Source organism: Bos mutus, chromosome 7, assembly GCF_027580195.1.
Source record: "Bos mutus isolate GX-2022 chromosome 7, NWIPB_WYAK_1.1, whole genome shotgun sequence".
In the NCBI taxonomy this organism is placed as follows: Eukaryota; Metazoa; Chordata; class Mammalia; order Artiodactyla; family Bovidae; genus Bos; species Bos mutus.
The window spans coordinates 45,268,892-45,292,038 of record NC_091623.1 but is presented as its reverse complement, the minus strand read 5'-3'; the positions used below and the strand labels follow the sequence as shown (position 1 = coordinate 45,292,038).

The 23,147-nt window shown below is 50.6% G+C and overlaps 1 protein-coding gene across 3 annotated transcripts in view; it reads left to right on the top strand.

Moving 5' to 3' along the window:
- Positions 1-23,147, top strand: part of CPAMD8 (C3 and PZP like alpha-2-macroglobulin domain containing 8) — a 99,506-nt gene that overhangs the window by 44,302 nt on the left and 32,057 nt on the right. For all 3 annotated transcript variants that reach the window (XR_011464724.1, XM_070373262.1, XM_014482947.2), the window contains exons 20-25: positions 1,541-1,772; positions 9,511-9,664; positions 10,066-10,196; positions 15,625-15,676; positions 20,863-21,161; positions 21,775-22,000. Coding sequence is in view for 2 of the 3 variants with exons in the window: in XM_070373262.1 (XP_070229363.1) it covers positions 1,541-1,772; positions 9,511-9,664; positions 10,066-10,196; positions 15,625-15,676; positions 20,863-21,161; positions 21,775-22,000 (1,094 nt within the window). In the remaining variant the exon portion in view is untranslated. The remainder of the gene's footprint in view (positions 1-1,540; positions 1,773-9,510; positions 9,665-10,065; positions 10,197-15,624; positions 15,677-20,862; positions 21,162-21,774; positions 22,001-23,147) is intronic.

The following is a 23,147-nucleotide window of genomic DNA, read 5'->3' as shown; positions in this document are numbered from 1 at the left end:
TACATGTGGAGAGCCCCAGAGTGTTGCTGGGAGGCATTTGGCATTGGAGGTGTTCTGTCTCCCTCTGTTGGCTTGAGCAAGGGTGAGTCGGAGAGTGTGGATCTGAGACTAAGGAGGAGGTTCTTGCTGGGCCCAGGCAAGGACTGGTTAGTTCTTTGTTTTTTTTTTCCCTAATTTTTAAAATCTGTAAAATAACATTAACACAAAATGTACCATCTTAATTGTTTTTAGGCATCCAGCTCAGTGGCATTTATATCACTGTGCTACCGTTAACCACCACCCATCCCCAAAACGCTTCTCATCTTGCAAAACTGAAACCATGTGCCCATTAAATACTAATTCCCATCCCTGCCTCCTTCCAGGCCCTGGCATCCACTCTTCTTTTTGTCTCTGTGAATCTTACTGCTCTAGGGACCTCATATACGTGGAATCATACCTTTGTCCTTTTGCGTCTGGCTGGTTTCACTTAGCATGATGTTCTCAAAGTGCATCCACGTTGCGGCATGTATCAAAATGTCCTTTCCTCTTAAGGCTGAATAACATTCCACTGTGTGGATAGACCCCGTTAAAAATTTTTTTTATGGTTTCGCTGTGCACTTTGTGGGATCTTAGTTCCCCAACTGGGTATGGAACCTGCGCTGTCCACAGTGGAAGCTCAGAATCCTGACCGCTGGACCAGCAAGGGAGTTGCTGGATGGACCACGTGTTGTGTATCCATTCAGCCTTTGGTTGACACTTCGGTTGCTTCCACCTTTTGGTTATTATGAATAATCCTTCTTTGAATATTGGTGTGCAAATATTTCTTCGAGACCCTGCTTTCGATTCTTTGGGGTATATACCAGAAGTGGAGTTGCTGGATCTTATGGTAATTCTGTATTTAATATTTTGAGAAATCACCACATGGTTTTCCACAGTGATTGCACCGTTTGACATCCCCACCAGCAGTGCACGAGAATTCTTTAAATGTTGAAGAGAATTTGCCAGTGAAGCCATCACATCCAGTGCTTCCCTTTTGGGGGAGATTTTGATCACTGATTCGCTCTCCTTAGTCCCAGGTGAAGCTTTTGTAATGGCCTCGGCAGGCGTGGAAAATCACACAGACAGGGAGCAGGGCGCCACAGGAGCGTACAGGACAAGGAAGCCAGGCCAGGAAGGGTGGATGTTCCCCGGGGTGGGTGGCTGGCCAGCCGGCTGGCTGGCTGGCACTCGGTGTGCACAGAACAATTGGCTAAGACCATCCGGAGCTGATGAAAGTTCTTCCAAATGGAAGATGCTGAGCTTGAATTGTTGCCATGGTGACACCTGTGACCGTCACAGAGGCAAGGATAGATGCCCAGATGCTGCAGGGCAGTGTCCTGTCACCCAGTGAGGGCACCTGGGTCAAGCTTCTGGGAAGGGCATGGAGAGTGCAGGTAGAGGAGACAGGAAAAGCCAGGCGTCTCCCTGAAACCCAAGGCCATGTTGCTGGATTCCTCAGCTCCCACTGGGCTGATGCCGCACAGCCCTGGATAACAGCTCATGGTTGCCCTTCTTTCTGCAGTGATCCATCTGGCGAGGAGACACTCAGCGTGCAGGTCCCTGACTCCATCACCAGCTGGGTGGGTGAGGCGGTGGGTCTGTCCCCCGGGAGGGGCCTGGGCATTGCTGAGCCCACCCTGCTGAAGACCTTCAAGCCTTTCTTCATAGACTTCACGCTGCCCCCCTACGTGGTCCGTGGGGAACAGGCCAAGATCCCACTCAGCATCTACAACTACATGGACACCTGTGCTGAGGTACCAGAGCCGCCCTCCATATATTGCCTTTCCCGTTACCAGCTGGCGGGGAGGCGGGAAGGGGGCGGCATCCTTAAGGTCAGGAGGCAGGGAGAGTTGTGGTCCTTTGGAGGGGGATGGGTTTGAGGGGCACAGTACCTGTGATGTTGGGTAGGCAGGGGGAGGTGGAGTCATCTAGGAGGGCTGTGAGGTTAGCATCTGTGATATTAGTGAAGCAGGGGCTGGATGGATCAGGTCCTGCTTCACCCGCCGTCTAAGCCTGGGCAGGTTGTGGGTGGGAGTGCATGGCGGGGTTGGAGGTTGACAGATGGGATGGAGCCACTGTCCTTGACTCCGGGCCCCTCAGGGCTTTGTGGGGATGAGTGTCATATGTAATGACATGGAGTCAGGGGTCAGTGAACCTTCTCTGTAAAGGGCTAGATAGTAAATATTTCAGTCTTTGCCAGCCAGAGGGTCCCTGTTGCAGTTACTCAACTTGGCCATTGTGCGGGAAGGCAGTCACAGATAACACGTCCATGAATGGGCCTGGCCGTGTTCCCATAAATCTTTATTTCTAGATACTTGAAATTTGAGTTTCATTTAACTTTCATGCATCACAGAATGTAATTCTTTTTCATTTATTTATTTGGCTGCGTTGGGTCTTAGTTGCCACACGCAGGGTCTTCATTGCATTATGTGGGATCTTTCATTGCAGCGGATGGACTCTATAGTTGTGGGCTTAGCTGCTCCTCAGCATGTGGGATCTTAGGTCCCTGACCAGGGATCGAACCCGCGTCCCCTGCATTGCAACACGCGCGTGTGTGTGTGTGTGTGTGCTCACTATGGCTGACTCTGTGACCCCATGGACTGTAGCCTGCCAGGCTCCTCTGTCCATGGAATTTCCCAGGCAAGAATACTGGAGTGGGTTGCCATTTCCTCCTCCAGGGGATCTTCCCCACCCAGGGACTGGACAAATGTCTCTGGCATTTCCTGCATTGGCAGGAGGATTCTTTCCCACTAGTGCCACCTGGAAACTCAGGTGGATTATTAAACACTGGACCACCATTCTTTTTTTTTCTTTTTTTTTTAATTTCCCTACTTCATCCCAATCATTAAAAAAAAAAAAAAAAAGTAAAACCCATTAGCTGCCCGGCTTTACAGAAACAGGTGATGGATTGGATTTAGGTCGGGGTGTGGGCTTCCCAGGTGGGGCCGGTGGTAACGGACCCATCTGCCAGTGCAGGATACATAACAGACATGGGTTCAACCCCTGGGTTGGGAAGATCCCTGGAGGAGGGCATGGCAACCTGCTCCAGTATTCTTGCCTGGAGAATCCCCACGGACAGAGGAGCCTGTAGGCTGCAGTCCATGGGGTCACAAAGAGTCGGACTTGATTGAAGCGACTTAGCATGCACACACGTGCTGACCCCAGCACAGAAGTGAGGAATCCTGGTGGCCCCCAGAGCAGGCACTCTGAATCTCAGTTTCTACTGAAAAAAACTGATTGACCTTGTCCACGTTATTCCAGCTGTTGGTGTGTCAGTTTCTACAAACATCAAGCAGACAGGAGTCTTACAGGTGGTTCAAGGGGTAAATGGGTCAGTCCACATAGCTGCTAAGAATGGTGACTGTGGGTGTCCCACGGACCTTGTTGGTACTTTTCCAACTCTTGGGGTCCCAGGGCCTGCAGGGTGTGTATGTGGTGGGGGAGATGACTCCTTCTCAGAGGAGGTGGAAAGGCTACTGTATCAGGTTCTTGTGGCCGCTGTAACAAAGTAGCAGAAACTGGGCAGCTTAAAACAATGGAGATGTATTCTCTCAAAGTTCTGGAGGCTGGAGTCCAAGGTCAAAGTATGGACAGGCTGGCCTCCTCCAGAAGGAGGCTCTGAGGGATGGTCTGTCCCTGACCTCTCTCCTGGCTTCTGGGAGCTGCCCACAATCCTTGGCGTTCTCTTAGCTTGTGGCAGCCTTGTTCCAGTCTCTGCCTCATTCTTCCCATGGCCGCCTTCTCGCTGTGTATCTTTACATCATCCTCATTCTCTGCACAGACTCTGTCCAAATTTCCTCTTAGAAGAGCCCCTGTCTTGTTGGATTAGAAAAAGTGGAAGTGTTAGTGGCCCAGTTGTATCCAACTCTCTTCAACCCCCTGGACTGTAGCCTGCCAGGCTCCTCTGTCCATGGAATTCCTCAGGCAACAATACTGGAGTGGGTTGCCATTCTCTTCTCCAGGGGATCTTCCCAATCCAGGGATCGAACCTCAGTCTCCTGCATTGCAGGCTTGATGCAATGACCTTCTTGGAACTTGATGACATCTGCTGAGACCGTAGTTCCTAATGAGGTCACATTTACAGGTACCAAGGTTAGTACCTCAACATACTTAAAAAAATATTTTTTTAATTTATTTATTTGGCTGTGCCAGGTCTTAGTTGCAACATGAGGGGTCTTTCCGTTGTGGCAGGAGACATCAGAGACTCGGGTTCTATCCGTGGGTTGGGAAGATCCCCTGGAGGAGGAAATGTCAACCCACTCCAGAATTCTTGCCTAAAGAATCCCATGGACAAGGGAGCCTGGAGGGCTACAGTCCATGGGGTTGCAAAGAGTCAGACATGGCTGAGTGCACACACACATGTGGATTCTTCAGTTTTGGCATGCAGCATCTCTTAGTGCAGCGTGTGAGCTCTTAGTGCAGTGTGTGAGCTCTTAGTGGAAATCTAGTTCCCTGACCAGGGATCGAACCCAGGCCCCCTGCACTGGGAGCAGAGTCTTAGCCACTGGGCCACCAGGGAAGTGCCAGGACTTCAGCATATCTTACTGGAGGGACACAATTCAACCCATAACCACTACCCCAAGGAGGTGGGCTTGGTGATTTCAGACCCTGATGATGAGGAGGGACGGCAGACAACGTGGAGGGAGCCGTGAGGACCAGGATCAGGTGGGGGCGGGATGGGGAAGAAGCGTTTGGGGGCTGAGCCTCAGTGTGGCTGCAAGATGTCAGGGCCGCCCTCCCCCACCTCTGTAACCCTTTGTGTACCATCTCAGCCTGGACATCGGCTGGCTGGCGAGTGTGAGGAAGAGACGGGAGGTGGACTCCCAGGGTTAGGGGCAGCCCTCAGGGATTGGGGATTGGGAGCCGAGGCTACAGTTGGACGAGTGAGTTGGGGGCAGGGCCCGGGGTCCAGCTGGGAGCAAGCCTGCTCTCTGCAGGTCAGCATGGAGGTGAGGCTGCAGGTCTCAGCCTCACCCTAGCCAGCCCAGCGAGGCAGCTGACCTCATCCTGGCCCTACCCATGTGAATGGGGCCTCCCAAGGCTGCTGGCACATTCCCACCAAGGGCAGAGATATGAGTTGCAGCCCCAGGCCAAGGTCACCAGAAACCGAGATTTTATCCAACCACTACCCACTTTTATCCAACCACTACCCACTTTTCTCGAAAAACAAGGCTTTTTGGAGTGATTGGAATTTGCCACCTGAAAGGTGTCGAGGCTGCTGGGGATGGAAGTCCTGAGTGGGAGGCTGGCAGAACTCCCATAGCTCAGCTACAGTTTCAGCATGTCCTTGCCTCACTGTCTCCAAAAGACCCTCTGACTTCAGCTTGGTGTTCCATTCACTAGGCCGCTTTGTCTCCATTTCCTTATCTGAGTGTGAGAGATCTACTTGCCCTCCCCTCACCCCCTCTGCCCGCACAGGTTGCTCTGGGGCAGGGGGTAGGGAGCAGGTTTCAGGCTCCTTTGTGAGTCTGATCTTAGATGCTGTGTCAGAGCCATTTCTGAGCCTGGTCCAGAGTGGGGACCGCATTGTTCCGAGTCTCTGAGTCTTGGCTCAAAGGGTGACCTTGAACTTACATGAAATCCTTTACTCCTTTTTTCCTTTGTAAATGCTATACCTCCACTGAATAGTTAAATCAACCCAAGAACATACTGCATGGAATGCCTATAACGGCCTCAAGGCCAGTTAAGGACCCCTCCCATGCCCTCTGCCTGGCACGGCCCAGTTTTGAGGCTGGTATTTGCATTTGGCTTTCTGATGCTTATTTGACTCTATGGAATAACCACACACCATGTACTGTCACATAGAAATTTCTCCTTTCTTGGGTCTTTAATGGAAAGAAAATCCCCAATAGGAAAAAAATGGTCAGCACAGGTCTAGAATAGAAATGGAACACCCAGAGGCTACCAGAAGGAATTCCCAGGTGTAAAATGTTAGTAATTCGAATTCGTTCACTCAAAAGCAGTCACCCAGGTCCCGGAGGTTTGCCAGGCTATGTGCAGGAATCTGAAGACCCAAATGCCCAGGACATGAGGTCTGCCTGAGCTCAACCTGGACTTCTGACACTGCTGATTCGGTTTTCTTGGGCACACATCTCTGTGTCTGGCGCTGGGTGGATGGTTTTACCCGTATTATTATCCAGTGCACAAAGGGCTGGGAAAGGAGGAACTATGATGGAACTGAAATGGTTTGATGTCATTCTGGGGCCTCTGAGGAGCTCCAGTAGCATGGTCCTTTATGTCTCAGTGCAGAAAGAATTCAGTGAGAGGTGAAGTGGTAGATATGAAGTGACTTATTAGAGTAGGACGCTTGTGAGGCTTACAAGCAGGCAGAGAAGAGACTGCCATGCCCCAAGGACTTACTGGGCTACAGTTTTATTATCACAGGAAAAGTAGGGAGGGGGCGAAGAAGTCTTTGTCGTCCTTAAGTAAACGTTATGCTTCCACCATCAGCTCCCCCTTCAGGTTGGCCAGGGGAGTTTTTCCGTCCCTACATGGTCAAGCTGGGTCCACAAATTATTGTTTTTTTATGTGTGCAGAGAGCATGTCCTGACTTAGTGAGCTCGCAGGGCAGGATGTGGGTTTCACGCCACCACCGTTTTATTGCTGGGGGGCATGCCTTGTGGTTCTGTTGCTAAACAAGTCTGCTTGGTTTTGTGGTTAAGCAACCCTACTTTCTTGAGTAATTGTTAACTTACAGGGTCTCCCGTATTTTTTCTGCTTACAGTCCCCTAGTGGGATTAACTATTTAATCACTTACTTTGTCCTTGCTGGTATCATTCCCATACGGGAAGCTCAGAGAAGCATTATGTTCAAGGTCCCCCAGGGACTGAGAGGCAGATCTGTGTTAGAATTAGGTGTCGGGAGTTCCCCAGTGGTCCAGTGGTTAGGACTGTATGCTTCCACTGAAGGGGGCACAGGTTTGATCCCTGGTCCAGGAACTAAGATCTCACAAGCCTATGCTGTGTGGGACAGCCAAAAAAAATTATATGCCTACAGGGAACCAAGAAAACCCTGAGAGAGGTTGGCTTCTCTGAATGCAGAGAAGTCTCTGGGCGATGTTTAAGCTGGGCACTGGGCCTGGAAGGGCATTCCTGGAAGACGGAACAGTATACACAAGCGACGGGCAGAGGCAGGTTGGCTTGTCCCAAGAGCTGCCTGTGACACAGCCAGGCTGGATTTTAGGCTCTGGTTGGGAAAGCGGGAAAGAAGGAGGAGGCTTGTGCGTTAGTCTGAGTGAGAACCGCTGCAGCAGCAACCACGGCAGTGGCCATGGGTGGCCCAGAGCGGGTTAAGGAAGACAGGTGAAGGGCTCAGGGCAATAAGCTGGGAGTAGGGCCCCAAGACCCAGACCTTTATCATGCATCTTTTTTTTTTTTTTTTTTGGCTGGGCGCATCTTCGTTGTTGTGTGCGGGCTTTCTCTCGTTATGGCCCGTGGGGGCTACTCTCTAACTGCAACGTGCAGGCTTCTCCCTGTGGCGGCCACTCCTGTTGCAAAGCACAGGCTCTAAGTGGGTGGGCTCAGTAGCTGTGGTACAGAGGCTAAATGCCCAGCAGCATGTGGGATCTTCCTGGATCAGGGATGGACCTGGTGCCCTTTGCATTGCAAGGCAGATTCTTAACCACTGGACACCAGGGAAGCCTTCCTTCATCCTTTTTATGTGGTTTATCACTGGGAGGGGGTTTCCCACTACTCAGTGGTAAAGAATCTTCCTGCTAATGCAGGAGATGAGATGCAGGAGATGCAGTTCAATCCCTGGGTTGGGAAGAAGGACATGGCACCCCACTCCAGTATTCTTGCCTGGAGAATCCCAGGACAGAGGAGCCTGGCGGGCTACAGTCCCTGGGGTCTCAGAGATAAAGAGTTGGACACAACTGAGTGACTGAGCACATATGGTTAGGAGGAATAGGATTCTAGTTTCAAAAAGCTGGGATAAGTGTAGGCTGGTTCCTAATCACAGGCTGGCCCCTAAAGGCCGCTCTCTCCTGGACTGCAGGCAGGCCCCCAGGTACCCATTTCAGCTCTGATCATGCCCTGGAGGCTGGCCTCTTGGCTGGAAGAAGGCATCCTTGCTGGGCAACAGGTCTGTCCACGTGTTCAATTTTAGGAACAGGAGAGCCTCATGGACAGAGGACCCTGGTGGGTTACAGTCCATGGGGTCACAAAGAGTCAGACACGCCTGAACAACAGGCTGATCCCACCCCTCAGCCTGGACAGTTGGTTCCTCCCAAGACCCAGAAAATGGATCACATCAATACTTGATGCTTGAATTTCTTCTTGCCTCCCTGGAAGAACTTTCTGGAAGACTGGTGTCTTGAGGGGGATGGGGGAGCCCCCGAATGGACCAACCATTCTCACTCAGGTCTGGCTGGACCTGCCCGTAGGCAGTATTCAAACCCCTGTCACACTTGCTGCTGTAAAGCTCCCTTGTACACGTTGGACTGTGTGTGTGACTTAGGTGCACTGAGGCTCAGGCATCGCTCGTATGTCTTGCTGAGATCTGGCTCTTGAATTCCTAGGAGGACGCCTGGACCCATTAGGCGCTGTGCATCTACTGGTTGGACAAGTAGATGCAGAGCAAAGAGCATGCTGTAGATCGAGGGGTGTACACACATGTACACACAGCATGCACATAGATACGTGGTATGCACACACGCATGTGTATACTTACGCTTGCACACATATGCAGAGACGCTTGCCTTCACACAAGTGCACTCACACGTCTGGCAGTGCCATGCCTACTAAACATGTAGATGTGCACACAGAGGTGCGTGCATGCACGGCACACACACACACACGCACGTGTGTACACCAAGCTCTGTTAGGATGCAGTGGACCTCCACGGATGGAGGGTCAGAGGAAGTGCTTTGTGAGGCCTGCGTGGGGAGTGGCCTCTCTCATCCCTTGGCTGGGGAGGATTGGAGCTAGATGAGCAGCCCTTGAATCGACCTTGGTCTCCAAGGGGAGCTGGACCAGTGAGGGTATGGGGGGTTGAGGGAAGCAGGACAGTGTTGAGGAGTCGGTTCTTCTTTTTTAACATTTACTTATTTTTGGTTGTGCTGGGTCTTCATTGCTGCACGTGGACTTTCTCTAGTTGGGAAGAGCAGGGGCTTCTCTCTAGTTGCAGGATGCAGGCTTCTCATGGCGGTGGCCTCTCGCTGCGGAGTACAGGCTCTAGAGCTCAAGGGCTTCAACAGTTGCTGCAGGTGGGCCCAGTAATTGCAGCACGCGGGCTTAATTGCTCCACGTCATGTGGGATCTTCCCAGACCAGGAATCGAACTGGTGTCCCTTGCATTGCAAGGCAGATTCTTAACCACTGGACCACCAGGGAAGCCCAAGTAGTTGGTTCTGATAAGAAATGCAAAGGGGGTTTCTCATGGAAAGCGTGGTTTGGGGAGAAGGCTTCCAGGGTGGACGGAGTATAATGGGCAGTGAGGCGTGCTGGAGGGTGTGCAGATTCCGGGTACCATGGATGCTTGCCACCTTCTCCAGGTCTACATGAAGATCTCAGTTCCCAAGGGCATCCAGTTTGTCGGACACCCTGGCAAACGCCATCTGACCAAGAAGACGTGTGTGGCCTCTGGGGAGACGGAGCCCATGTGGGTGGTTCTGTCCTTCGGCGACCTGGGTCTTAGCAACATCACAGGTGAGATTCAAGTGCTTATTGGGGCATCTCCCCTCTCCAGGACACCAAGGGGTCCAGGTGCTGAATCCAGGCACGGGGGAAGGGTCAGTAGGACAGAACAGGAGGTTGAGGGACAAGAGAGCTACTGGAGGAGTCTGGATCAGTCCAGAGTGACCAAGAGGTGGGGGGCCACATCTGGGGGAAGCCAGGCTCTCAAAGTGCCCCACCAGTGTAGCATGCACTTACACTTGCACACATGTGCACTCATGCATATCTATGCATTCACATATATGCAACATGCATCATGCACACAGATATGCGTGCATGCATACCTGGGAAGCCTGGGACAAGAGTGGGGGACAGAAGAGCGGCAGATGGGGTCCTGTTTTGAGAACCAGCACTGAGTACTCAAATCTCCGCAGCCAAAGCTCTGGCTTACAGAGAAACGAGCTGCTGCCGCGATGGGAAGTCCGTCAGACCCCCAGAGGAGAATTACGCTGACAGAAGGGTCCCCATTGGAAGAGACCACATCCGGTGCAGTGTGATGGTCGAGGTAAGCCCATGTCCTTGCTCAAGGCACTTGGCCAGGGCCTGATTGGCTCCCCAGTGAGGTGGGGACGGGGATGTGTGGGCCTTCCCCATGCCAGGGCCAGGGCAGCCCCCACCAGTCCTGCTCTGGGGCCTCGGGCTGAAGGACCGTGGCAGCCATCCCCTCTCCAAGTGGCCGAACAGGCTTTGGTGCAGTGATGTGGGGCTCTCAAAGGCTGCAGGGAAGTGTCCTCCTGACCCCCGGGGTCGATCGCCATGGAGGGTGGCGTGCCTTTCTCTCCTGGCTGTCCGTTCATCATAGACAATTGTAGAGACTGTGGCCCAGCATTTGGAGGGCTGTCCTTGGAATGCCCGTGCGGGAAGGATGCAGAGCCTCCAGCCAAGGGGCCCGGACTGCCACCCCCACACGCCCCACCCCCACCTCGCCTCCCCTCTCAGCTGTGAATCTGGGATCTGCCACTTGTCCTTGGGGCTCATCAAGTGTCTTGTGATTCCCAGTCTGCTCTGAAGGATTGGGTGCTCACACTCACCCCACAGCGTCGGGGAGGTGGGAGAACGTACATGGCATCTCATCTCACAGTGCTGGGCTTGTGGGGACAATGATGCCCCATCTTTTCTGGGGCTGCTCAGATGCATTAGAGCCCAGAGCTCTGGTCAGACTCCTGTTTATTGCTGCTCGGAGAGCACGCGGCAGCCCTGCTGAAGGGCTGAAGCCCGGAGTGTTGCCCCTTCCCAGTGGCCAAGCTGCAAACAGCTGCCCTCCCTCCCCTGCAGTCCTGGTGGAGCTGAACACAAATGTTTTCCATCAGCACCACGAGTCACATGCGAGCTGGGCGGAACTCCCGGAGGCAGACGGGTCATTGCTGCAGCTTTGTTGACATGACGTGATGGAGTCCTCAGGGACCCGTGTGTCATCAGATGAGGCATACAATCTCCATGAGCCAACAGGAATGGGATGGCCTCGACAGGAAATGCAGAAATCCCTGGTGACCTGCTGCAAAGCCCTGTGCACACTTGAGCCACAGCCTGCCCTCCCTCCGACCTGGAGGCCTGGAGCGCTTGTCTGTTTCCTCTGCAAGAGGAATTTCTAAGATGTACAGAGAAGGATTCTCCTGTTCCTCCCACTCGCACTGCTCAGCTATATCCAATGTCTGCAGCATCCACTGGTCCAGCTATGTACGCTCAGCTCTAGGAGACGGGAGGTATGATGTAGGCATCAGAAGACCTGAAATGTCGATGCAAAGACTGAAGCATGAATTAGAGATATAGACTGATGAAACAGGAAGTGCTGGGTGTGCGGCTTCTCCCATCTTGTCCCACCATGGAACTCTGGGTGCACGATTCACTCGCTCTATTACACGATGGACCCTGACCAGACATCACATGCCACCTACCAGGTCGGAGGCCGAATACAACAGAAAGGCCATTCCTGAGAGGCACGTGGTAGGGAGGAAGTGATGGCTGCACCATGATGAGTGCTGTGTCAAGTGGAAGAGAGGCCACTGCCATCCCACCCGGCAACCCAGCTGGCTCCGGGGATTATGACCTTTAGAACTTTTGCTGGAGAGCCTTCGATCACCCCACCATGTCTCAGTGGAGTTCACAGAATCAGAAAGAAGGCCGACATAATTCAGAGCCACAAGGAGAGCCTCACGGGCATCATGGGAGTGAAAGGGGGTCTGCCCTCTTGGCCAGAGTTGGGCTCTGGAGTGACAGCCTTGAGTTCAGATGGGAACTGCTGGGCAGTTAAATGAGAGTGTGTGTGGAAGGCATCTCTTGAGTTCCTGGCCTGAGTGCTACAGAAATGGGAGCTGCTGTCATCCAGGCATTTATGATGGTCAACTGGGGGATCCTGGACACAAGCCAGGGATGCTTTTTCCATTCTAGGAGATGTCCCTCAGCTGATGAATCAATAAACATGGTGCAAAGGGATACAGTTTCCCAACATCATGGAATATTACTCGGTCATGAAAAGGAATGAAGCACCGATTTGTGCTCCAATGTAGACGAACCTTGAAAACATTATGCTGAGTGAAATAAGCCAGACACCAAAGATTGCATAGTGTATGATCCCATGTATATGAAATATGCAAATAGATAAATCCCTAGAAAGTCAAGAATCAAGCACTGTTATGTGCTATAAGGTTGCAGAAAAGTCCTGCCAGAGATAATAAAACTGACATTTCACAGAGACCTTGTTTTGGAACCTGACTGGGAGCTGGCTCGAGCACAGAAGCAAAGGAGACTGGAACCCAAGATCAGCTAAAAGCCAGGGCAGCGTGAAGGCAAGATGCTGGCACCAGAGTCCCCTCTGAGTTAAGCTGGAAGAGGAGATAGGGCTGAGTGACCGGGAGCAGCCCCACGGGCTATTTCAAAGGCTATGCTGGGGTGGGGGTGTGTCCAGGAGACCCTGGATGGTCAGGGGCCATGCTCAGTGCCAAAGAAAGGGTTCAGAGGCTGTCTCTGGATCTGCTTGTTCTGAACATTGAGTGTAAATGGAATCATACACTCTGTGGGCTTTCCTCTCTGGCTTCTCTCACTTAGCATGATGTTTTTGAGGTCTGCTTACATTGTGGTGGTAATTTAGTCGCTCACTCATGTCTGACTCTTGCAACCCCACAGACTGTAGCCCGCCCAGGCTCCTCTGTCCCATGGGGTTTTCCAGGCAAGAATCCTGGAGTGGGTTGCCATTTCCTCCTCCAGGGGGTCTTCCCACGTCTCCTGCATTGCAGGTAGTCTCCCGCATTGCAGGCAGATTCTTTACTGCTGAGCCACCAGGGAAGCCCTATCTATAATCTACTGTCTTTCATATCCATATTAGCCCTACTGAGACTCTCTTTCCCCACATATAACTCCTGTATTGTAGCAGGAATCAGTGCCTCATCCCTTTTCATGGTGTATAATGTTCCACTGTATCTGTTCACCCATTGGTAGACATCTGAGTTATGAATCATTTTTATGACTGTATAGCTATCATGGGTTTACAATGGCCAGGCCCTGTCCAGGGCCAACAAGAGACCGAGCTGATAGACTGGTAAGAGGGTTGCTGAGGCCCAAGCAGAACCGTGGGGGCTCACCTTGGAGCCTGTGGCTGAGCAGATAGCCTGCAGACTCCATGTCAGGTGTGCTGGGTGTGAGATGACAGTCCAGCTGGTGACAGCTCAGTGTCATCCACAAGGGTGTGCTTGGCCTCTTGGTGCCAACCATGGGCCATTTTGCTGAAGATTTGTCAGCTAGTTGCTCAGTGGGGACATCTGGTTGTGGCTTGAGAGGTGCCTCCTGGACTCATCAGTACAGACCCTGGATGGATGATGCCCATCTTTGCAGCATCTGTGGAGGACTGGGGGCAGGGGGTGGAGGGAGGGCAATGAGAAGATCTAACAAGAACTGACTGTTCAGTAGCACTGAGAAGACGCCAGCCCTGTCTGAAGTACACCTAGCCCTCACATCGAGGTCAATGCCTTCATCACCTCCATCTTCAGCTCAGTTCAGTTCAGTTGCTCAGTCATGTCCGACTCTTTGCAACCCCATGGACTGCAGCACGCCAGGCTTCCCTGTCCATCACCAATTCCTAGAGCCTGCTCAAACTCATGTTCATAGAGTCAGTGATGCCATCCAACCATCTCATCCTCTGTCGTCCCCTTCTCCTCCCACCTTCAATCTTTCCCAGCATCAGGGTCATTTCCAATGAGTCATGTCTTTGCATCAGGTGGCCAAAGTATTGGAGTTTCAGCTTCAGCATCAGTCCTTCCAATGATAACAAATAGAGGCCCAGGGAAGTTAAGTGAGTGGCCCTGGGTCACCCAGCAAGCAGTGGGTGTATTCTGGTTCTCTGGAGACACAGAGCCAGTAGGACATAAGTCTCTCTCTAGAAAGAGATTTATTATAAGCGGTTGGCTTACACGATCATGTGTGCTAAGTTGCTTCAGTTGTGTCCGACTCTTTGCGACCCCATGGACTGTATAGCCCACCAGGCTCCTCTGTCCATTGGATTCTCCAGGCAAGAATACTGGAGTGGGTTGCCATGACCTTCTCCAGGGGATCTTCCTGACCCAGGGATCGAACCTGTGTCTCTTACATCTTGTGCATTGGCAGGCGGGTTCTTTACCACTAGCACCACCTTTAAAGCTTACAAGGTCATGGAGGCTGAGAAATCGATCATGGAGGCTGAGAAATCCACAGTCTGCGATTTTGAAGGCCTGAGAACCAGGAGCATCAAGGGCAGAGACGATCGATGCCCCAACTCAAAAGCTATCTGGCAGAGAGAGAACTCATCCCTCTTCCGCCTTTCATTGTATTTGGGTCCTCAGTAGAGTATTTGGGTGTTACCCACACCGGGAGGGCCATTTACATCACAGTCCATCCGTTCAAATGCTGGCTCCTTTGAGATGCCCTCACAGGCACGCCCAGAAGTAACGTTTGATCAGATGTCTGGAGTTGACAAATAAAGTGAATTTCTCCCATCACAGTGGGAGAAATTGGGACCCCAGGAGGCTGTCTGGCTGCAGTGGTCAAAGATTAACCCTTTAAGGTCTGGCCTCAAGTGGCTGCAGCTCACCAATCTGCTGACACTGCTAAAGGAGACCTGGAAAAGTTGGAATCCCACGGGTCAGGTGAAACCCCACAAGGTGTATCCCATTAAATTTCGAGTGCTCCCCTTTTTAAAAAACATTGTTCATTTTTGGCTGTGCTGGGTCTTTGTTGCTGCGCGCGGGCTTTCTCTAGCTGCAGTGGCAGGGCTTCTCATTCGGCAGCTTCTCTTGTCGCGGTGTATGGGCTCCAGAGCGCCGGCTCAGGAGCTGTGGTGCACAGGCTTAGCTGCTCCGTGGCCTGTGTAATCTTCCCAGATCAGAGATCGAACCTGTGTCTCCTGCATTGATTGGCAGGCGGATTCTCAACCACTGGACCACGAGGGAGGTTCTTGAGTGCTCCCTTTGAAGAGAACAAGCCACCTGCCTACTGGGTGATGTTGTGGAAGGGGTGGGAGCAGGAGCATGAGAGACAGGAGACAGAGGAGGCACTAGACAGTAGGACAGAGACCCCCGTCCTTGGCAGACCTGGGCGCCCCGTTCTCAACGCTCTTAGAGGCCAGATAGGGCCTCGGATCCGCAGCCTTCGAGTCATTGTGTTCTTTACCCAGAAGCCGGGCTGGGATCTGGGTGGAAGGAGTGGTCAGGAGGGTGGGGTGGGGGTGTGAGAAGCCTGATAACTCTAGGCGTGGTTGGTGAGTTTGACTAGAGCCCGGGGAAAGGGAAGTGAGCCTCAGTTTCCCCATCTGGACACAGGAGGTAGGAGACCAGGTCCACCTCCGTGCACCTGTGGCATTGTCCTGCGGGGTCCAGACTGCAGGTCCGAGTCTGCAGCCGTGGGACAGCGGCCCGTGCAGTGACTGCCTCCGCTGGTGCTCAGTTCTCCCCGTTTCTCTGTTTCAGCCTGAAGGAGCCCCCCGATCATACACCTACAGCGCTTTCTTCTGTCCCAACGGTGAGTCTCCCACGCACATCCTGCCAAAGACTTCGGCCCTTACACCTACACTGGTGCAACTTCGTTGCTGCCAAGTGGACACCTGTCTTGCCTCGGGGCTGGGGACACCACAGCAAAGCCACTGAAATGTCCCAGCTAGGGACAAATGTAAGCCAGAGTGAGGACTGGGCTTCTGCCAGGCAGGAAGTAAGCATGTCATGATGGTTGACTGCTGGTGCCAACGAGAAAAGAGATTGCCGTCAGGGGAAGGGGCTGTCGAACTTGGAGTCCCGAGTGAGGAACTGATGGTCTGGGGAAGGGAGGTCTTAGAGTCACAACATGGGAAAGCTGGGAGAATGAGGGTGACCCAGAACCCAAGGGTAGCAGAGGAGGGTGTGGGAAATTAAGATAGGTTCCAGAAAGTGTGAGCTCTGGGGTCCACCCTGATCCCCTGAAATTGACATTAAGCCTGCCCATGATCTGGAAGTGGGTACAGAATGCACAGGGAGTGGAGTGGACAGAGAAAGACACTTCCACGCCTCTGCCTTGGTGGGGCCATGTCAGTGCTGGGACGAACGTGAGCCTGAGCTGCCTATGGGAGGGTCTGACCCTACCCCATCCAACCCCTCCTCAAAGAGCCCTCCACTTTGGAGCTTGGGCTGGGCCTGGCACTGGACGCTCATCTGGCAGGTTTTGCCAAGAGGCAGAGCAGAGGATCTGAGATGGCATCCCCAGGTGATGCCAACCCCTAGGTGTACCACCTCCCTGTTGCCAAGGCATTCACATCACACTCTGGACCCAGGCTTCCTTTTGACATCCCCCTCCCCTTTTTTCAGTAAATAGCAAGACATCACATATATGCTCAAATGATTTTGTAAATAATTATATGTCTTTATTTTGGGGGGACTTCCTTGTTTGTGGCTCAGCTGGTAAAGAATCCGCCTGCAATGCGAGAGACCTGGGTTCGATCCCTGGGTTGGGAAGATCCCCTGGAGAAGGGAAAGGCTACCCACTCCAGTATTCTGGCCTGGAGAATTCCATGGACAGTCCATGGGGTCGCAAAGAGTCGGACACGACTGAGCGACTTTATTTTCAGCTGTGCTGGGTCTCCATTGCCGAGCGGGCTTTTCTCTAGTTGTGGTGTGCGGGCGTTTCATGGTGGTGGCCTCTCCTGCTGCGGAGCACAGGCTCTGGAGCACGGGAGCTTTAGTAGCTGCGGCTCCCGGGCTCTAGAGCATGGGCTCAGTAGCTGTGGTGAAAGGTTGCTGCTGTGAGCCGTGAACCACGCCGGGATCCTTGGCCTTCCAGGGAGAGGAATTTGATCCAGGGCCAGTGGTGAGGCTGCTCAGAGCTTTTGTGTAATAAAGTTTTGTTAAAGTATAAAAGAGATAGAGAAAGCTTCTGACACAGACATCAGAAGAGGGCAGAAAGAGTGCCTCCTCACTACTTTATAGCAAGAAGTTATATGCCTATTCGCAAGCTGCTAATTAAAGAAAGGAAATGTCTCAAAACTCAGTTGCACCAGACCCCTCACCCACAACATAAATTTTGAGATAACATCGGCACGAGGTGAATCATCCCGGGCCATAAAACTGTTGATATGAATCTTGAAGAAAGGCAGGTTTCCAAGCAAATACACAGTTTCATTAACATAGCTCAAGAGAACATTTCCACGAGTAAAACATGCTGGTTTGTTGAGCCCTTATCGGTTCTGAGTCTTAGGCAGAACCGACTTGAAGAAAGACAGAGTCTAAGGTAGATACATAGTTCATTAACGCAACTTAAGAAAAACATTTTCATAAGAAAAATGCATTGGTTAGCATTTCATAACCAATGCATTCCCATTGGTTAGCTCAAGGTTGAGAAAAGTTAAGTTCAGGTGGAACCAGGCGTCATCCTGGCAACACAGAATTTTAAAAGAAAGCTCCTTTTAATTTTGTATAGAGAAGGAAAAAACGTCTGACACTTGTGTATTGTTTCTTCCTGCCACTTAAGAGAGAAAAAACACGTCTGACACTTGCAGTCTGTTTCCTCCTCTTGGGTACCACTAGCCTTCCTGCCTGTTACCCTCTCTGACGCACAGGCTTAGTTGCTCCGTGGCATGAGGGATCTCCCTGGATCAGGGATCGAACCCATGTCTCCTGCATTGGCAGGTGGATTCTTTACCACTGAGCCACCAGGGAAGCTCTTAGAGAAATGCAAATTGAAACGCAGTAAGTTATCAGTGCACACCTATCCGAATGAGTAAAATAAAAAGTATAGTGACGACGTGAAAAAGTGGCCAGGATGTAGACAAGTTGGATCTTTCATACATTGCTGGTGGGAATATAAAGTGGTACAGCCACTGTGGTTTCTTAGAACTGTTTGATGACTTAAAAAAACAACATGCTGTCAGCATTGACATTGACATTGAAGTCGCTCAGTCACGTCCGACTCTTTGCTTCCATCCCTGGTCAGAGAGCTAAGGTCCCACATGCCTTGCAAACAAGAAGCCAGAACTTGTAATGGGAGCAATACTGTAACACATTCAATAAAGACTTCCAAAATCCCCCCATGATAAATCTTAAAAAATGCATGTGTACAAATATTGTATGATTCCACTTATATGATCTCTCTAGAGCAGTCAAGATCCTAGAGACAGAAAGTAGGGTAGTGGTTTTCAGGGACCGGGGGAGAGGAAAATGGAGATTTATTGCTTTTGTTGTTGTTGGTTTTTTAAAATTTATTGTTTAATGGATACAGAGCTTTAGTTTTACAAGATGAGTAGAGTTCTTGGGGTGGATGCTGGTGATGTTTAAACAATGTGAATGTATTTTTTTTTAATTACTTTTTTTAATGTGAATGTATTTAATGCCACTGACCTGTACACTTAAAAATGGTTTAAGATGGCAAGTTTTGCATTGTGTGTGTTTTATCACAGTTTTTAAAATTGGGAAAGGAAAAAACCATACCTATGTACTAGATAAAATGTGCAAAAATAGAAATACAAAAACTGTCTCCTCTAGTTCACGTACGAAGACATTTCGTTGTATTCACTTTCCTAGGATTGATAATTTGTTTTAGCATAGCTATGACTCAGGAGGTGTATAGTTTTATGTCTTGCCTTTTTCACTTAATACATCCTCAGCACTTTTCCTTGTTATTGTATTGTTTATAAAGTCTTTATAAACAGCACTTCAAAACAGCTTCATTATGGTCCATTAAATGACTGCCCCATAATTGGATCATTACGGAACATTTTGAAACATTACTGAACATTTGCATATTGTTTGTAGTTTTTATATTATAATCCACACTAAGCTGGATATATTTGTATTCAAAGTAAGATCAGGAACATTTTTTAACATGTTTATTGAGGTATAATTGACATACAATAAATTAGACATATTTTAAGGGTAGTTTAATCAATGTTGAGAAACATCTGTGAAGCCATCACCACAATCAAGGTAATGAAGGTTCTTATTAACCCTGAAGTCATGCCGCTTTGAAATTCCTCACTCCTCTCCACTGTTGTCTCTAGAGAACCACTGGTCTGCTTTCTGTCTCTGTAGATCACTTCGTACTTTTTAGAATTTTGTGTAAATGGAATCATACAGAACGTTCTCCTTTTTGTCTGGCTTCTTTTACTCAACAGAAGAATTTTGAGATTTGACCACGTTGTGTGTATCAGTAATTCAGTCATTTAAGTCTCAGCAGGATTCCGTTGGATATATGCATAACACTTTTTATCTACTCACCTGTTGAGGGATATTTGAGTTATTTCCGGTTTGGGACTATTTCACATGAGCTACTATGAAAATCTGTGCCCAAGTCTTTGTACGGGTGGGGTGTTTTCCTTTCTCTTGAGTCGATAGCTAGGAGTGGAATAGCTAACGCATATAGTAAGTGTGTTTTTTAACTTTTTAAGAAGCTGTCAGACTATTTCCCAAAATGACAGTACTATTTTGCATTCCCACAGGCACTGGATAAGCCAGTTCTGCCCCATTCTTACCAACACTTAGTATGGTCTGTTTAATTTTAGTCATTCTAATAGATGTCTAGTGGTATCTCACTATGGTTTTAATTTGCATTTCCATCATGACTCACGATATTAAGCACCTTTTCATATGCTTATTTGCTATCTTTTTTTTTGGGGGTGAAGTGTCTGATGGAATCTTTTAGCTTTTTAAAAGTTGGATTGTTTATTTGTATTTGGTTTTTGAGAGTATTTAAAAATGCATACTGGGTCCAAGTCCTTTATCAGATGAATGCTTTGCAAAAATATTTCTCCCAGTCTGTATCTTTTCATTATCTTAATAGTGTCTTTTAAAGAGCAGAAGTTTTTCATTTTAATGATGCTTATCACTTTTTCCTTTTATGGATTATTTTTTCTTGTTGTAGCTAAGAAATCTTTGCTCAATCCTACAGTTTCTTCTCAAGGTTTTATAGTTTTAGGCTTTTCATTTGTAAAATAATCCATTTCAGGTTAACTCTTGGAGCCCATGCAAAGTATGGATCAGAGTTCCTTTTTCTTCATCTGAAGATTTCATTGTTCAACATCATTTGTTGAGGACTTTTGCTGTTGAATTGCTTTTGCAACTTTGTTGAAAATCAGTTGTTTATACATGTATGGGTCCCTTTCTGGACTCCCTCTTCTGTTCCACTGAGCATTTGTCTTTATTGACACCGATGCTACACTCCTGTTATTGCCGCAGCTTTAGAGTCTCAGTGTCAGATGGTGTGAGTCCTTCTTGTTTATCAAAGTTGTTTTGACTCTTTTGGATCCTTTGAGTTTCCACATACATTTTGAAATCAGCTTTGCAATTTCTTCAAAAGACCCTGCTGGGATTTTGATTGGGATTGCGTCGAATCTATAGATCAGTTTGGGGGGGTAATTAACATCTTCATAATATTATTTTCCCACCCACGAACACGGTCTAGCTCTCCACTGATTTGCTTCTTTAGTTTCAGCAGCATTTTGCAGTTCCCAGCGTACGGGTCTTGCCCATCTTTTGTAGGATTTATCTCTGTGAGTGTTTCATCTTTTGTGCTCTGTTGACAAAGAGGTCATCAAACCAGCTCCACTCCTCCGTGCTTCCCGCAGCTTCGTGGGGAGCCACACTGGGACCGGTCCCCTGAGGTCCCGATGCTCAGCTCTGGGCATGGGCAGGGGGAGGAAGGATGCTTCTGGTGCCCGCTCAACACCTCATCTCCTTCCCTCTATCCAGAGAGAGTCCACATCTCCACGCCCAACAAGTACGAGTTCCAGTATGTGCAGCGGCCACTGCGCCTCACCCGTTTCGACGTGGCCGTGCGAGCCCACAACGATGCCCGTGTGGCCTTGTCCCCAGGACCCCAGGACACAGCGGGCATGATTGAGATTGTTCTGGGGGGGCACCAGAACACCAGGTCCTGGATCTCCACCAGCAAGATGGGTGAGCCGGTGGCCAGCACACCCACAGCCAAGATCCTCTCCTGGGATGAATTCAGAACATTCTGGATCAGCTGGCACAGCGGGCTCATCCAGGCATGACTGGGTTTGCCTGGGGCGGGCATGGGAACCACCTGGTCCTCTGGCACTTGTTGCTTCCTGATCCATATGATGAGATGGCAAGGCGGGAAGAGGGGGAAAACTCAAGGCAGCCCTCAAGTTACTTACAGTCTGCCTGGTGTTGCTTCCAAAACACTAGTGAGAGCTGTGGCAGAGGAGGTGCCCAGGGATCTGGGAGGCCAGGGAGAAAGGAAGTGGGTATGAGCAGGTAAGATGAGGACTGTGGACACTTTCTGGGCCAAGCAAAGGAGAGAAAAGAAGTCAGTGTGAACAGCTTCCTAGAGGAGGGGTATAGCCAGGTGGTGTTTTGAAGTATGAATAGGAGTTCGCCAGGCAAACTGAAGCAGAGGCTGTTTCAAGCAGGGGGAGCTACATATGCAAAGGTTCCAGGGAGCCCAGTGACTTTGGAACCTGCAGATGCCCCACTTGTGTCTCTGTTGGGTGTTCAGTGAACAGCGTGGTTTCTAGTTTCTCTCATTGCTGATGCCTTGAGAATGCCCCCCCACCCCCATGAATGTGGCCAAGGCCTCTGACCATGTCTGAACCCAGCTTCCTGCCAGCACCCAGCAGCCTTGGCCTCTTTTTCCAGGTTGGCCATGGTCCAGAGCCATCCAATGAATCTGTCATCATGGCCTGGACCCTCCCCAAACCGCCAGAGGTCCAGTTCATCGGTTTCTCCACTGGCTGGGGTTCCGTGGGCGAGTTCCGAATCTGGAGGAAGGTGGAAGCAGATGAGAGCTACAGCGAAGCCTTCACCCTGGGGGTCCCGCACAGCGCCATCCCCGGGTCTGAGCGTGCCGCCGCCTCCATCATAGGTGTGTCTGCCCGGCAGCCTGGCTTGGGGAGGATGGGGGCAAGTGTCACTTCCGGTTCATTTTCATTCTGGGTTTTGCTGGGGGCACGTGCCTTTGGGGCCTTTGGCCAGACACCCACTCACCTGACCGGCAAGCAACTTCCAGTGCCTTCTCTGTGCTGGGGCCAGACTCAGAGGTGACCCCAAGCCTGCCCTTTGGGGGCTCAAGTCTGGCTGAGGAGACGGGTCCTTGCCCTCTGTGGGGTGACCCCAAGGGGTGTGTGAACTTCATGAGGGCAATGTGTCTGGGGTGATATACAAGCAGGCTGAAAGACCAGGTGAAGTTAGCCAGGTACGGGGTGGTGGGTAGGGGCTCTGGGGGTCCAGGTGAGAGGGGCGGGACCATTTCAAATGCTTAGAGAGCTTACTGAGCAGGGATAAGAGGCTGTGGCCAGGGACTTCTTGAGCACTGGATTGTCTCCTGTAGCCCAGGCACAGGAGTAGAAACTGGGGACTGTGTGATCCATCTAGTGCTGGATGTTGGAAGGGTGGGAGGCGTAAAAGGCCAGGAAGAGGCACACAGACACGAAGGAGGGGTCTTGGGTCTCTGTGACGTCAGAGAATGGAAGCCCTGGGGCCTGGGGCAGGTTGGTGGTTGTCACCAAATCGGAGGATTGCTGGAGTTTATGATTTCTGAAGCATGAAATCAATTCAGATGTGGCCTTGGGGATGATGGCCCAGCTTGAGGTGATGGGTATAGGGAAGAAGACAGACGGGCAGGGATGGAGGGGAGATGCAGGCAGGTAACTCTGTGCCAGCCAGTGCCGTCAGCGCAGCAGGATGGAAGTGTAAGAAGAACTGGAAAGCCCAGAGAAAGGCGGCGAGAAAGTAGCCAGCCAGGCCCCGCCACAGGAGGAGGCTGCAGGAGCAGCAGCAGCCTCAGGGGGGCAGAGGAAGGGAGGTGCAGTCAGCAGGGAGTCCAGAAAGTGTATCAGCAGTATTTGGGGGCATAAAGGCCAGGGAGAGGGAGGCAGAGTACAGAAGGGATGAGAGCACAGTAAGTCAGAAATAACAGGAGAAAAGAACTTTCAAAAACACACCAACAATACCACACGTATAAGAAAACTGTATGAAAAACCCCAATACTCATGGTTAAATAGAAAACCACA